At 37.9% G+C, this 17,056-nt stretch overlaps 1 protein-coding gene across 1 annotated transcript; it reads right to left on the bottom strand.

Annotated features, from left to right (window-relative positions):
* Window positions 1-687: 687 nt before the first annotated feature.
* LOC129272904 (deleted in malignant brain tumors 1 protein-like) lies at window positions 688-14,318 on the bottom strand. The gene is made up of 11 exons (XM_064115432.1): window positions 14,054-14,318; window positions 12,977-13,294; window positions 10,263-10,577; window positions 9,433-9,744; window positions 7,993-8,325; window positions 6,855-7,175; window positions 6,065-6,382; window positions 5,301-5,618; window positions 3,830-3,989; window positions 3,076-3,227; window positions 688-1,860 (listed from the first exon to the last, which is right to left on the bottom strand). The coding sequence occupies exons 1-10, from the start codon at window positions 14,109-14,111 to the stop codon at window positions 3,077-3,079; spliced, it is 2,604 nt and encodes an 867-aa protein (XP_063971502.1). The 5' UTR covers window positions 14,112-14,318; the 3' UTR covers window positions 688-1,860; window position 3,076.
* Between the last annotated feature and the right edge of the window lie 2,738 nt (window positions 14,319-17,056).

Genomic DNA, 17,056 nt, shown 5'->3' with positions numbered 1-17,056 from the left:
CATGCAACTCTCATGTCAGATCGCGAAGCCCGGCGTTTACCATGTTACATTGTTGATTCATTCTTAGATGAGTCCGATTTGTAGTGTAGTAGGAAGGAGCTGTAACTAGAATAGTGCCCAAGAGTGAATCGATTTTTTAAATGATAGATAAAATCTTTGCTGAACACGCTACATGACTTGTGTACGATATAAATTGAAGATCAGACATGGTTTATATCTAGAACAATATACTAAAATTTGAATGGAAACCATATCTAAAGGGGCATTTAATCGAATTTCTAAAACAAAAATTAATTGTGTGTGTTTTTTGTTGTTGAAAAGACAATCATCTTGTCATTTAAACAAAATTTGTTTTTACAAGAATCACCTAATCAGTGTAAATCCTATGAAGTCTGTCACGTAGATGAATTAAGGTATCTAACAATCTATACTCGAATAGATTGTGTTCAGAGTATCTTTCTCTCATTCCATCTCAATTCTCTTCTCCCTCCCTTTCCCGTTCCCCCTGTCTGTCCCTCCCTCCTCCTCTAGCTTTCTCTCTCTCTCACACATATACACACACCCCCCTCTCCCCTTTTCTCTCTTTCAACCATCTTTGTTGAATTTTAATTAAGGCCTACACTCAAACTGAAAGCAACAAATATATGAGAAGGCCTATATATTTGTCGCTTTTATACAAATTTCACGTCATTGGTAAAAGAATTTATTTTAATGAAAACGGAAATCAATTCAACGATACCATTGTAAGAGCAACAAGATAACATATGCCTTTATTGATATTATCATATAACTATTAATCTCTACAATGAAAGGATGGGTTCTAGCTCCGCCTTCTTTTTATCGGAGTATGTTAATGAGCTCTGCTAATACGTTTACGTGCTGTTCCCCGTAAGATATTTTTAACTACATACCCATAATAATAATTTAACAACATGTCAACATGTAAAAATCTACAATATGGCCATGAGTCTTTTTTTCCATGTTCAGTTATCATTGATATTATGTGCGTTATCATCTTTTTGAAATGTTAATCGAAACAGTTTTGACCATGTTTTATAACTATGTACAAATAAATTAAAAAAAGATAAATTGAAATACATAAAAGCATTTTAAGACAATCACATGTTTATATGCAAAACGATAAGTCTATCCATGACATATTTTAGACAGCCATAATATAGCACCCTTCTTGAAAAAAATAGCTAAGCAGGAAATCAGAGTAGTGTACAGTTCATTGATACTATAAAAAATAAAATAAAAGAGGATACACCATAAGAGGGACATCATTCTGTGTTTTGAAAGGAGCACATGCAACCTCCGGTGTTAAAATTACACCATGGAGTTTGATCATAACACCGACAAACAGAATGTGTTATAACAACACCAATTGGTGCCGAACTAACACCATAGACATTGGTGTAAAATTCACGGAGTAATCGGCGGTACTCTGTAAACACTATGGCCCAAATTCTGAAGTCGGGTTTATTGTAAACTCTAGCTGGTCTAAGTTGTGGTTTAATTATAGCCGATTTGACATAATTCTCTAACGGTAGAGTTTTAATGTATCAGCTCATTAATACTCTTAAATCTGGTCTGGGAAGTGTGAATAAGATAAATATCTTCACCATTGAAGAATCAAGAAAGTAAACAGTCAACATAAATAACGTACAATGTAAACAAAATTTTTGCATTTTTGGCTCCCCATATAATTTTAGCACAGAGTCAAACCCGACTTCAGTATACGGGCATACACTACAGTTTTCGCAGTGTGTGAGAATAAAAAAGAGAACGATTTAAGCATCAATAATGACACGTAATCTGCTTTAAGCAATGCACAGCTCTGACTGCTTCCATCTCGTCCTATGGAAATAGAAATCAAAATGTAAAAAAAGAAGAATATATGTCATTAAAAAGTAAATAAAACAATGCAAAGTTTTACTGGCTATCCGCAGGTCACTTTTTAATTTACTACACCTATGTAACGAGCAAGCGAAAAATAAATATCACCTCAAACAGTAATGACATTTTTTTTTTAATCTGACAAGCAAAATTAAAAAAAAGGGGTTGATATAGGCCTAATCGATTGCCTTTTCGATAAATCTATTACATGCATATAGGGGCAGAGCGGTAGCTAACGATTGGGTGGGGGAGGGCTGGGTAGAACTTGACTGTTGTACCCTTGATATTTATTTCACTCTTCTCGTAATAGTATTGGATAAAACCTTTCAGTCTCTATTATCATGTGGATTAACGGGGAAGAGGGGCAAAGGGACACGTGTCACTTAGTTCCCCTTTAGCGGACTTCCTTTTTTTTTGGCCCGTCATAACATATTTCGACAATGAAGCACTTCCAAAATTGATAATGACCTTTCGTCTCTTTACGTTACTTCGATTGACAGTAGTTCCGAAAATGGTGGTGACGTATAACCTCTCTTTTCCTTGTCAGAATTTTTGCCCCCTACCCCGACTGTACAGAATTTCTAACGTAACGCACTGTGTACATTTCTTATTTAAACCCAACGCAGCCACTCATGATCGGCCAAATCGAAGTATTTAATATCACATTGTAAAGGGGTAATGTAGTTAGGTCCTCAAAGAACAAGTAATAATGATGAATGAACATTCTGATTTTTTTACCAAGTATCTTAGATACGAAGAAGAGATGATTTTAAAGGCCTTCTGCGACGCCGCATAATTACATCGGATAAGGTGTAAATATGCAGAACTTATTTAATTTGATTTTATTCATTTCGTTAATTTCTTAAAACCTGTCTTTATCTTTGGTTTATACTCCCTATACACTGCGTCTATACATATTTCAATTCATTATATAAATGTGTGTATCCTAAAATAGTTATGATGCGGAGGATATGACAAAGAAATTATGTTTTACAGGAACACAATTGCGGTTTGACTAAAAATTTGGTTTGTATATAACAGGTTTATGCGTGTTTAGTTCCTTTTCATACACACACTATTCCAGAGCATGGAAGCGGCCTGAAAATTTGAGGATACAATGTTTGTCTCTATTTGTTCTTCAATACTTAGTGATTGATTGATTAATACCGAAGTTACCTCATGGGCAGACGACTCCTGCATCTTGGAAGTGTAGGCATCTGTTGTTGAGGGGACCCGTGCTTGGACAGGCCATGAGGTCTGTCTCCTCTCCGGTACATCGGAGATTGGCAAGGATGACGTCACCAGTACCCTCACCAAAAGCAGCATACCTGGATCGATATCATTCGGAGAGAAATAAAAACGACACATTTACGATAACTACTAAATGTAGGCAGTTGAATCAACAATATTGAATGGTTGGAGGAGTGAAAACTTTTTCCAAATATTATATCACCTTGCATAAAAGCTGAATATAATATTTAGGCGTTGGGTCGAAACAAAAATGCAACATAGGAAAGGTTATCACTCTCCTCCAACCTTTAGGTCGTTGATTTAACAAGAGTGAAGGGACAGGGGCAAGTGCCTCGGGTGGTACAGGGTGAGGGGAACTAAAAATAGAAACAGAGAAATAATAATGAAAATAAAGATATAAAAGTAAAGAAATTAGATATTTACAAGATTTTTTCACCTACCCCCGCCCCTCTCTCTCTCTCATGTCTCTTGAATGTACATGCATCAAAGCTGAACTTTTGTAGAGATTTTAAAGGGCAACTTCTAGCTCTCTCGCTTCGCTTTCCTTTACGATAGAATCGCATAATTTCTCGCGCCTAATTAACTACTTGGACCGGATTGATGCCACTCCTTGGATTACTCCACCACTTTTAATTTGTCGCAACACCCAATTCACTAACGGTGAATACTAGCTACTCACGTTCGAGCGTATCCCTCGTTACCAAGACCAAGGCTTCTACACACCACGGCGGCATCAGCATTGTCCCAGTCGTCGTGACAAATAGTCCCCCATTGTTGTTTGAATAATATCTCCACTCGTCCAGATCTATCATTTGGGCCGTTAACAAGACGGATGGGTGCTACAAACAAAAAGAACAATAATTCGACAACGAGCTATTTTCTTGTATATTTTGCGCCATTCTATAATACTGTTGCAACATAAATAGGCCTACTTACTAATTCATCGGCCTTTACATTTTTTTCTTGCATAAGGCCCCGCATTCCACAGAAGGGCGACCTTTGAAAGACTAAAAATTGGCAATACAGCAGTCTCCAAGATCACTTCTTGTCATCTCTGTGGAATTGCTCAAGAAGGCCCTTCAAAAAACTCCGAAAAAGTGATTGATACTTCTTGCCTTACCAGGCTTTGACTAGTCCTACAGAGATCTTTCATTGTTTTTCAGAGATCTTTTATGAAGCAAGTTAGTGATCTTTCAGAATTCTTTCCATGGACTTTTTCTGGTCTTTCAGTGATCATTCGATGATATTTTGAGTCTTTCAGTGATCTCTGCAAAACTCTTGAGAAACTGTCAAAAGATCATGGAAAGACTAATAAGAAATGTGACATTTTATCAAGAGACCACTGAAAGACTGCTGAAAGACCATCAAATGACCATTGTCCTGAAAGACCGCTGAAAACTGTCCGTTTCAAATATATTTGAAGATCATGGAGACCACGAAGATCATTGAAAGATCAATCAGGATTTATGAAAGACCTCGGAGATCTTTGAAAGTTAATTGAAAGTCCTCTGAAAGATCAATCACATTTAATGGTCTTACAGCGGTCTTTCAGAGGTCTTGCTCTCTGTGGAATGGGGGTTTAACCAAGTTATAGTTTAATCCATTCAATTAAAGAAGAGTGCACTATAACACAATTTGGAAATATAAAATGGGGGCATTTTATGGATACTTCATTCTTGAGGAGGAAACAATCTAGTACTCTTCAAACATTAATTTTGAGGGGGGAAAATGCGTGTGTGATTCTAAAAACAAAATAGAAGAGGTCAATCAAAATCTACTCTGGATGGAAACATGAAATGTTAGCAACTTCAAGCTAGATGTCAAATAGTTATTTTTTTCAGTAAACAGGATATTTTCGGAATGATGACACAGACACTTTCTATACGCAGAGAATCTTTTGTCAAAAGCCCTTCAATGATAAATCGGTGAATCAAAACAGCAATGTCGTCCCGGACTCTGGACTATTGACATTTCTGCAATTTTTCGTCCGGTCCGAATTTTTGCGACGATCTGCTGTCCCGGTCCACCAACTTTCGACAAAGACCTATCAGCTGTCCATTGTGATTTGACTTGCATTTTCAAAGGAATGGGTGCGTTGTAGAAGGTGTCTGTGTAGTGAGTGCGAAAATACGCTATTAAGAAGAACTAACTTGATGTGCTCCGGGAACAACTAACACCGACATCTTCATGGTGTTTACAATAGGCGTTCATTGGACCAATATTCTGGCACTGGAAAAGGTTCTCCTCGGGTCCATAGCATCTTACATCAGCAAGAATGACAGGTCCCGTTCCCATTCCATACCCAGCCTGGCTGATTACTTCCAGTGCGTAGTTATAGCCAAGAGAACGACAAGCGACGTAGGCGGCGTTCATGTCAAATCGATTATCACAAACGGTTCCCCAAGTGCCGTTATAAAAGACTTCGACTCGTCCCTCGCTGTTTGATGGTCCGTCAACTACACGAATACCTGTGCAAATTTATTACATTTTAACGAAATGTGACGTTCTTCTTGCAGTATCGTAAGTATCTGAAATTTGTTTGTTTTTGTTAATACTCGAGCAACAGGAAAACTGTGTTTGTCAAAATGCATCAGGCGATGCAATAATATAGATTCACATGAGACAGGGGAAAACGTTTACTCCAGTTGCAATTCAAAGCGGTAGTTTTCAAAACATTGTGTAGATTTTTTTTAAATGAAACAAAATTATAGTCTGAGAAATTAAAATGTATAGGGCCTATACATCCATACAATTTAGTTTAATGTTTATGGATTATTTCCCTATTTCTAGAGCTTATTTCATCTTTTGGTCGAATATTATTACTATTCATTTTAATTGATTCGGGGGTAATCAATATTTCAGTGTGAACAATAAAGGAGAAGAACCGATCAGTATCGCCTCAAGTTTGACTTACTTCGTGAGTTACTGCATCGTACTCCCGCATCTTCTGAGTGTGCGCAATCGTGATGCAATGGACGATTACTTGGACAGGAGTAGAGATCTGTTTCGTTTCCCAAACAGCGGACGTTGTCAAGAATGATATCACCTGAACCTTCTCCGTAGATAGCGCAGCCGACGGCAGTTCCGGAGTCACCTAGTCCAAGCATTCGACAAACGACACTGGCATCTGTGTCATCCCAGAAATCATCACAAATGGTTCCCCATTCTCCGTCGTAAAAGACTTCGACCCGACCTTCCTCCCTCGAGGGGCCATCGACGACACGTACTGATCCTGAGGAAACATGGTGTATATTTGGAGCGAACCAATCATGAACCAACTTACAACAACGCCATGCAAGCCATCATTTGTTTTATACTATGTTAATATATGTCTTACATTGAAAAGCGCATAGAGAGAACTTTCTATTATGCGCTTAATAAATATATCTTCATTATTATCATTATCATTTCTACTGGAAAAATTCCTTACCTGGTTCCTACAGATCATGCAAAATAACAAAATGATGTTGATGCGAATGGATGTACCATGAAATTAACACTGGTGCCAATGATAGGTGCCCTCCCCTGTAAACACTGGTGGTGAAGTTTTGTTTTTTAATACGCCTTTCTCACCCACCTTGGCAGGCCAGTAACGGGATAGTAATTGGATATAAAGGAAGAATCGAATATATAGGGATTAGATTCATTGTAACCTCCACGTCATCCTGCAGATGAAATTTTGTCAAATGAAAATGACTGACTACCTGACACGGGTGGGGAGCAACGGACTCCTGCGTCTTCTCCATGTTCGCAATCATGGACACCGATCCCAAGATTCTTACATTGAAAGAGGCTATCTTCATCCCCAGTGCAGTTCAACTCATCCAAAGCAATTGCAAAGCTCCCCTGACCGAAGCCGGCATAAGAGATAGCTTCAAGTGCAGGACCGTATCCTAGACTTTGACATGCTACGTTGGCAGCAGTCAGATCCCAGCCATCATCGCAGACACTCGCCCATGGAAACCGGTAAAGAACCTCAACTCGTCCCTCGTAGATCGATTCACCACCAGTTAGGCGGATCGATGCTGAAATTAAATATGTGTACGTGAAAAAGTTAGGTTATGCTGAAAGGCGCATAAGCCCCGTAAACGTCACCGGTGAGATTTTTTTGGGAACCGCTACGTAGAACGTTTTCAAGAACGTAAAAAAAAATCGGTTGTCAAATGCCTTTCATGAGAAAGAGCAATCAAGAAGTCTCGGTGCATTAAAACAGCATTTTTATCCTGTCCTCTGGGCAAACGACATCATTATTTACAATTTTTCTCAGCTGCGAAACTTATATAGGACGAAACTGCTGCTATTTGACGGGCATTTTCAATACATTTATTCTGTGTTCCCGAATTCGTTCTGCGTCTCGCTTGCCAAAATTCCCTAATATCAAAAGAAAGAGTAAGGGGGAATATACAAAGCGTGATGCCAAGAACCAATCGCCAAAAATGCCAATAATTGAAGTGGAATAAGTCTACACACCTGTACCAGAAATGATATGTAAATCGAGGGAGATTGCAATTAGCCTAAGAAGATACTTAGTAATGTTGATACGGTATTTTCTTTGACATTGTTAGGTTCTTAATTACTTTCTATTTGTTTCATAATTTTAAAATGAATTTAAAAGATAATTCTTGTTTTTGAAAGCATTGGCCTTTTAGGCCAATAACGACAACTTCATTCATTGACGCTGTAATAGTTGTCTTACAATATAGGGCATAATATGTTTTCCAAGCTGACATATGTTTTCACCCCGCTCCCACATCGCTGTTTCTGTTTTCGTAAGAAATACTGTCGAGCTTACAAACGTGAATTTCTCATTTAAAAAACCGGAACATGATAAAGGATTCTTGCCTTGTGGACTTCGTATACATTTCACTCCTGCTTCTGCCTGAGGATAACAATAACCGACCCCCAAACCGCGACTGTCGCACTGTGTGATGTCAGGTTCGCCACCGTAGCAGAAGACGTCATCCAGAACCATACGTCCCGGACTCGTCTCATAGCGGCCGCCGCTGACTGCTTCTTCAGCATAGCCTAATCCTATAGAATTACAAACTATACTGGAAGGTCGTTCGAAGAGAGTCCAATCACTATCACAGACGGTTCCCCATTGGCCGTTGTAAAGGACTTCGACGCGACCTTCCTGTCGTGAATTCGAAGGACCTCCTCGAAGACGTGTAGGTGCTGTAGAAAAAAAAGTTATGACACATCAAAGTAGCAAAATTCAAACGAAGTTGAATGCTGAAAAAAAATGAAAATACATTGAACCTGTGAAATACATTAAGCTTAAAATATAAGTATGCAAAATATTCGAGACAGATTTTTTCTGCTTGGAAAACGTACTTAGCCAAGTAGATCATCCTAACTCATCACCTGACCAATTACAAACCAAATTCCTAAACGTACAATTTACCAACGTTATAGTTCATGCTGTCCATTAAACATTTAGAGTGTTTCGGCAGCATTAACTGTCTTCTATTCTGTTGGTCAACATATTGTATTACATGGTCCTGGGAAGCGGGGTGCTGGGGGTGCTGAAACACCCCCAAGATTTTGCCTGGAAATTCGGGTAGGTGTTAAAGAATGGAGAAATGTAAGCAAAATGACCAATATTTTGTGGTGCAAGCCCTTTTTTTTTTTCTATGTCGAATTTCTCCAGACAGAAATAATCTTGATTTTGTAGTGAGAATTTTTTTTTTGCTTCTGAAATTTACATCAGCACCCCCAGTTATAAAATAGTTCCCAGGCCCCGTTGTATTACCTAGTATTCGGTAACTTTACAAATGCAAGCTAATTCAATTCAATTCAAATCCACCTGCATAAATATTTTCGAACATTTTACTTATTTTTACCCCACCACATGAAAAAAAAATGCAAATGTAACGCGGTGGTATCCACCAAATTTTTACCAATTATTTTTAAATACTTTATTTGGATGGTTATCAGTGTGGTGTCTGAATGTTCAGGGGCCCGTTGCAGACATGGTTGCGATCAAATGAAACTCCAAAAACAAACGCAACGTGATATTCAACCAATCAGAAGCACATATTTAGGATTTGCGCTTTATTATTTTTGGTTGTGTTCAAACGCAACTCTTTCCACAACTGGCCCAGGTGCATCGCAGATAAAACTTAGGGGGTCGAACATCGAGTGTAAAGACATGAATGAATGGCTTTAGACTCCCAATTTTTTGTGTGGCCAGAACATCCGGCAGCATTGGTGAACATACTGATCATTCTCCACACCAAGACTGGGGGAGAACACACTTTTCTTTGATATCTTGTGATTTACCGAAAATTCCTTCATGGCAGCGGAGACCAACGTTTCGTCCGTAACGACAATCGTGGGTAGTGATTTCTCCGCAACGGAGAATGCTTGATCGCCAGCCGTCGCAGTTGAATTTATACACATTGGTCAAGTTACTTTCACCGAATTCGTTGTCGTAGAAAACATGGCTAGGGTAACCCAAGCCGAGTGTTCGACACACGATAGTGGCTTCATCGCGATTAAATCGATCGTTGCAAACTGATCCCCATTCGCCGTTGTATTGCATCTCAACTCGGCCTTCAAACCTGGATGAACCACCGATCAGACGAAGTGTTGCTGCGGGAGTTGTGTTATTGATAAGGAGTAAGAAAATGTATAAGTGATGAATAATAAGAACAATTTTTTCCTCATGATTCTCAGGACACTACACTCTAAAAAAAGGTTTACCCAATATTGGGTAAAATGGGAACATGCATGTTGGTTGGGTAAGAAGATATTTTGTAAAAATGGATGTACGATTGACCATAAAGCGTGGTCCTAAAGGGGCCCAATTTTTCTTCAAAATTTTCTGACGATAAAAAGAGATCAAAAGTGACCATGTTTCGAATTTTACCTCGAAAGTTTTGACAAGCAAAGGTATTAGGGGGAGAATATCATTCCAATCACACCCTTGGTGCCAAAGAACACATAGATTTGTGAAGCACACTTTTCTATTATGTTGTTTTAATCACATATCTGATTTATTTTTCATGATCGACCGACAGCAAGACGGTGCTCTAGCACCATAACCAGAAGCAGCCCATGCAGAATCCCGCAAAATGATATAGGTAATGATTATGTTACAGGTGTCTTACATGCTGGATCACATTGTACCCCTGCATCCGAGCTGTGGTCGCAATACGCCGGTCCCGGGGCAGCTTGTGAACAGTCCAGGAGATTCTCTTCGTCTCCTGTACATTGAGTATGACCCATCCAGATTGGCCCAGTGCCCTCTCCAAATTTCGCCCGGACGACAGCAATACCGATTTTAGGGAATCCCAGGCTCTGACACGCCACCTCAGCATCAGTATCATCCCAATACGAATTGCAGACCGTACCCCATGTACCGTTGACTAGTACCTCGACCCGGCCTTCGGTAGGATTCGAACCGTTTACTAATCGGATGTTTGCTGGAATTTAACGAAAGGCGGTAAAACATTAGAAACGTTTTATTGATACACTCTGAAGTCGGCTCATCGTTTTAAAGACTAAGGACCTGACCTTTTACAGATAAAACCTATTAATCAAGTGTTTATTAAGACATGCATATGGTCCATATCTATTACTTGTCCATTTTAATTAAGCCCTTATATATAATTTATAATGTCTTCTACTTGCTACTGTATTCAAGTCTATTAAGTTGAATTTGAAAGCCACCCCATAAGAATAAACGTAGACCTGAGTGTTTCATCAACATTTTTGTCCGACAAGTTGTCAGATCTGACAACTTTCTTTGATTCTGATTGGCTGAGAGGCACTGTTACTATGATAATTTATTGTCGGATTTAAAAGGACTTGTCTGATAAAAGGCTGCCCGCCCGGGACACCGATTTGTCCTGTATTTTATTTTAAACACATTCATGTGAGAAGTTTCACGCTATAAACGATAAAATTTGTGAAAATAGTGAAACTCATGATTGAAATTTCTGTAAATCTTCATGAATTAGTTAGGGATCTTTCATGGAACCTACTCCCCCCCCCAAAAAATGACACCTCACAAATCCCAAATTTATGAAAAATATGTTATGAACGCATAATCACTATATATGCCTGGAAAGAGTATTTTCTCCTAAATAATTTAATACCATATTTATGTGCTATGTCTTCACGCTTGGATAATCAGTAGGTATTCTTTGCAGTGATGTAAATTTTGATTTGCGCCAAAGTAAGGCATGACTGCAATGAATAACACCGGATGCCTACGATGTTGATCATAATCCTACATGAGTTAGTAAACATAATTTGCAAATCCCTTTTCAATGAAATTTACTTCGGGATCGATACGAAAAACAATAATGTAAATTACTGAAAAATTGTTTTGAAATGCATTCTAATGCAGCCCTTGTAGGATTATGTCATCGACATGGTCATAATCAGCAGTAGATATGAATACAGTATGTATGTGTATGCGTGCGTCTGCTCGTAAACATTAATTGATTCAAATTGCTATTTCAAATAATTTTATTAAAGATGTAATGGTAATGAGCCCAACATTTTGAGGGGGCGCAACATGCCGTGTATGTGTGAAAAATTTTATAAGTTGCGAGCGAGCGAAAAATTATGATCATTTATAATAAAAATCTAATTTTGTGTATGAAGGCTGTGGCTGTGTTTTTTTTTTTTTTTTGCATTTCGCCCAATGCATTGTTTTTCAAATAAGCAGGTATTATGACTGAATGCATTGGAATTAGTTGCTGTAATATTGTTTTAATGAATCAAGCATAATTATGTACAGATAAGAGCATAAACCATACTTTCCAACTTAGAAGAATGTAATGAATGAACAGAAATTTCAAATTTAAAACCTAATATATTCCTCTTGTTTAATAACAAATCATTATGGGTATATGATAGGTAATTATAATAAGTATACTGTTTGTTCTATACGAAAGTGTTAACTGATAACGTGATATAGTTTCACTGGCTTCTAGATGGGACTAGGCCCCCCCCCAAAAAAAAAATACGACCAATGAAAAAAAAATAGAAAAGGGAAAGAAGAAAAAGGAAATTAATGAAACAATATATTACTTTTATATTATGTAAAAAACTATCAAATATTATATTTTTGCATCAAAAAGTTTTAATTTTTGCTAGCTGCTTCGCTCGCTTGCAACTTTTTTAAATCTTTGCTCCTTGCGCCATATTAGCCTCCTCTTTTTGTGAGGGCTTGTAATATGTTATCATAAATGTTCACCTCTGTGTCAACTTATTTTCGATCATTTTATTCAAGCTTATTATTCTTTTGTGTTACCTGAAAATAGGGGCAGCAGCCCGGCCACGGAGATTAAATTCTAAATGATATACACAATACATTGTATGATGGGGAAGTGTCCGATAGTTTAAATGCTCAAATCCTGGGCCCCGTCTTACAAAGACTTGCGATTGATGCGATCAATCACAACTATGGGCGGCCAGCAACGTCAACATCTAAAATGCAAATTTATTCAAAATATATTCTAGATAAATTATGATGTGTATATATGCATACATTTATCATTCGCTTGAAGATTTAATGTAATTCTCTTTGTTTAGTAAGGAGATTGAGCAGATTTCCTGTATACAAAATTATGGTTTGGGTGGATTTCCATACAGTTGAGATTGATTGGATCAATCGTAACTCTTTGTAAGACGGGGACCCTGTCGCAGACCATACACCCTTCAAACAGAAGAGTAGTACAAGGTCGTTTCCTACTTTACGATGATTTTTCGTAACATAACAAGTAAAATAATTTAAACTCATTTTAAAATTTTGGGGGTCAACTTTAAACTTCCTTCTTCCCTCCCCCTTCCCCGAAAAAAATATTCTTACATGCTGGAAATTGTGCACATCGTACCCCTGCGTCGTGATCATGTCCGCACGAGGTGGTTCCTACATTCTCGCACTCGAAGATATCTTTTTCATCCCCTGAGCAGTTTACTCCATCGAAAAGCACAGGTCCTTTGCCTCGCCCGAATCCTGCACCTGACACAGCTTCAAGAGCTTGACCAAATCCCAGGGAGCGGCAGACTACATTGGCATCCTGCAGATCCCAGCCGTTGTCACAGATGGTACCCCATTTTCCGTTGCGCAACACCTCGACTCGGCCGAATCTACTCATAAAGCCACCAACAAGCCTAATGTTGTTCTCTGGAAGATTAAAACGATTTTCACCAATAACAACAAAATCACCATTTAAAAAAAATAAAGCCTTTCCATTATTTATTTTTATTAATGCCTATTTAAAATTTTGGTAAATTCCCCTCTCCCCAAAGCGCCTGTCACTTGTCATAAATGTGTATGCTGAGAAATATAGATAGGCCTAGATTGTAGATTTCCTTGGTTTTTAAATAATTTTTGTCCAACTGATTTTCTTTATGCATTTTTTTTAAACGGAAGTTTGTCAAATTTGAAATACCAGGGGGTACAATATATAATTTCAACATTGAGTATAGGCATAAAGAATTAATTAGTATTTATTTTTAATTTCATTTGAGTTTCATTGAAGAAAAGTTATATTTCAACGAGTTATTAATATTTTTTTATTATCATTTTGAATATTCTTCGTTATCATGTGAATTTCATTGAAGAAAATGTATACATAACGAGTTATTTATTCCAGGGAACCACATAAACCAGCTGTGCTTTCCAGTGGGTTCTTTTTTCATTTCTGTATTATATTTTGTTTTACATTATAACTTTGTTTGAAGTGGAAATGAAAAAAAGAATAAATTCAATCAATCACTGCAAGATGAGAAGTATATTAAATAATAGTGTGCCACATTGGATAAATTTTGCCATTTTGCATGAACAGTCCTCATTCATTTAGCTTCGTGTTCTGGGACACAGATGAAGAAGAGCATTAAAATCAGTTGAAAGTAGATAATTTGTGAAAATAAAATCACTTACCTTGTGCATTCGCTAATGCCGAAATCAAAGATACGAGTATCCAACAAGGCAGCAACATTTTCTAGATCAGGAAGACCACAATGGTAAAAAAAACACAAATATCTATGTCTGCAAGTTTCGTCGACCAGCACTTTTCGATAATGAATATTGATTGCTCTTTCCCTCCACTTTTCTACCCTGTTCTTCCTGAAGTGATCTGATTCAGAGAGATAAGCAACCTGTAAACAAGGGGCGAAATTCATCAGCCATTTATTTTTAGAAGAGTGAGTGTACAGAAAACATGAAATAGTGTGGCCGGGGAAAAGAGGGCAGGGATTTCAAAATCTTTAGGTATGTAAAGAACACTTTTTTTCTCTCATCACTTTTACTCTTTTTTTAAAAATCATTTTCAGTATTGTTGTTTTAGTTGGATATGTAGTAGCTTCATAATATTCTCTCCCTCGTACTTATTATTCTTTTCCTTCTGCCGGTTACCCTTAACCTTTTTTTCTTCACCTTCTTCTTTCTCTCTTCCTTCTTCTTCTTCTTATCCTTCTTCCTCTTTTTCTTCTTCCTGATGATAATTATGATGATTATGACGTTTTCTTATCATCGTCATAACCATCATCACCACTATCATCGTTAATATTGGAAGTATCCTCATGGTCGGCCCCGTCGCCGTCGTCGTCGACACCACCACCGACGTCGTTGTCATCATCACCGTAGTGATTCATCACTGTTAATCATTGGCTTAAAGAGATAATTAGATTCCGTCGAGATAGGGGTAGGTATACGCCCCTCGCCTCCTAAACGGATGGATGCTCTTTGTAATGATACACTTATTTGTATCTCCATCCGACACCATCGACCGAGACCTAGGAAGCTGGTCATGCTGGTGGAGTAGGAAGTAGTGATCTACTTACATGCTTCCTTTATTGCAATACAGATAGTAAAAATAGGCGGGGTGTTACACAAAGGTGCATGCACTCTATATAGAAAGGAACCGGTATATTCTTCATGCCTCAGTCACACAGACGAAACAGACCCAAAACCGACAAAAGGTCCCACGTTATTTCCAATGGCTTACGATCGGTCGGTACACTGCAAAAACTCCGGTGTTGATTTAACACCAGCTCGAAATCTATATTATGTCCTCACCAGAGAAGTATTGAAACTACACCAGTTTGGAATCAAACCGATGCTGTTTTAATACTAATTGGTGTTGTATAAATACCTATCTGGTGTTAGACCAAAAGGAAACTGGTGTTTAATACTTCTCTTGTGTGGACATATATAGATTCCGGGTTGGTGTTAAATTAACACCAGGGTTTTTGCAGTGTATGTGGAGTCGATATCGTCCAAGAGACGCGGGACTGTGGCATTTATCGCACAGTCATACCAAACAAACCGGCTTCAAACTACATGTATTCGATTGCATGTTATTAAAAATAAAATAAACATAGTAATTTTGTTTTAAGTTGTTATTTATTGAATTCATTCAACACATCAATACAATGTCACTTTTTTTTTCTTTTCGAGTAACATAATACAAATAAAATATACATAGTTATTTCATCATTAATTTGACTTGGTAGTAATGGTTTTATCGGTCAAATGTAAAATCTTAACAATGGTCTAATGGCACAAATTCAAATCATAGTCTCCTGATGGTTTACCCGTTGTTTGGTACAAATCCTATGTCATGTATAAGATACAAGGAAGAGCTTTTAATGTATATTCAATTTGGTATGAGTTCAAGGATGAGATATTTAAAAAAATGTAAAATGGCGATTTAAATCCAATGATCATTACGATGTTCAAAGAGCTTTAACTCGACAGGGAAATTTCATGTTATCTCTATTTCATTTTAAATTTATTGGTTGATGATTACTCTATGTGGATATGCAACGTCTTTTGTAACTCGAAATAAATAGTTAAAATGAGAAAGCAATAATGAAGAATAAAGTACCTCTAAACGAGGAAAAGAAACTGTTGTTTGGTAACCAATGCTCTGATGATAGAAATTTAAATCACAGTCACCTGAATGGTTTTCGTGCTCTTGTTTAACATGCAGTTTCTTCCTTGATTGTGGTCTCGTGTTGGATACTGTAAAATCTCCCTTAATCCAGTCGCGCGGACCAAGGCTAGGGCTGGGGGGGGGGGGGGGGTAGAAGATGCGGGTGCATCCCTTAAAAATCGAAATTCACCCCCCCCCCCCCTGCCGCCTAAAAAAGACCAAAGAATGCCTTAAATTGGGAGTGATGACTTTTTTTTCCTTTCTTTTCTTGCCAATTTTTAGGTTGGAATTAGAGGGGTATGTTACATACCACTGTATGTCAGATGGACAACAGAGGGGTGTGTATTGGATGTATAGATTTAAGGTTGAAGTCGTATTGACAGGGTAAGGGGTGTTTTTTGTTGTTGTTGTTGAAGTCAGATGGGTTCTGGTGTGAGTTAGAGGGGTATTTGCAATGTGAGGGCTAATGGGAGCTGGTTCGAGGAGTTAAAGGCGTGTCATGTGGAAGTCAGAAGGCTAATATGTTGACCAGTGTGAGTGTCCGAATGAAGCTGATGCTAGTTCCCAGGATCGAACTTACTCTTCCTTACACTTTGATCATGATTTCATTTTCAAGCCTACGCCCATTTGAATTCTTCTTCGGAAGTGACAAATTTACCATTTACCAGTAGATAATCAAAGCGGATGATTACAATGAAGTAAAGAGCGCCTTGAGCATATCCGATGAAACACTTCACAGTTGAGCTTGCATCAAGTATCAAAGCGACCCTGATATCATCAAAGAAGTGGAAATCGATATTTGTTGAGTAAAATTAATATTTCTTAGCCTTGGAATTCTCCAACGCAAACAATGGTACCGATATTTATGCATGGAAAGATTACTTGACTATTTAAGCGCTCTTACCATGTTTTACTGGTACTGAGTAATCGTGAGCCCTGTATGGGGCAATAACCACTTCGTTATTTTCGTGATGGGATCCCGCTTGGCGTGGTTTGTTACGTTGATG

This window comes from Lytechinus pictus, chromosome 2 (assembly GCF_037042905.1).
Source record: "Lytechinus pictus isolate F3 Inbred chromosome 2, Lp3.0, whole genome shotgun sequence".
Taxonomy (NCBI): domain Eukaryota; kingdom Metazoa; phylum Echinodermata; class Echinoidea; order Temnopleuroida; family Toxopneustidae; genus Lytechinus; species Lytechinus pictus.
Note: the sequence above shows the minus strand (reverse complement) of the source record. Positions and strands in the feature narration are given on the sequence as shown.

Coding starts and splice junctions, on each gene's coding strand:
- LOC129272904 (XM_064115432.1), bottom strand. CDS start 14,111: ATGTTGCTGCCTTGTTGGATACTCGTATCTTTGATTTCGGCATTAGCG. Junction 10,578..12,976: donor ATGTGCACAATTTCCAGCAT/GTAAGAATATTT, acceptor GTTAAATTCCAG/CAAACATCCGATTAGTAAAC. Junction 6,383..6,854: donor TTGCTCCCCACCCGTGTCAG/GTAGTCAGTCAT, acceptor ATGTTTCCTCAG/GATCAGTACGTGTCGTCGAT.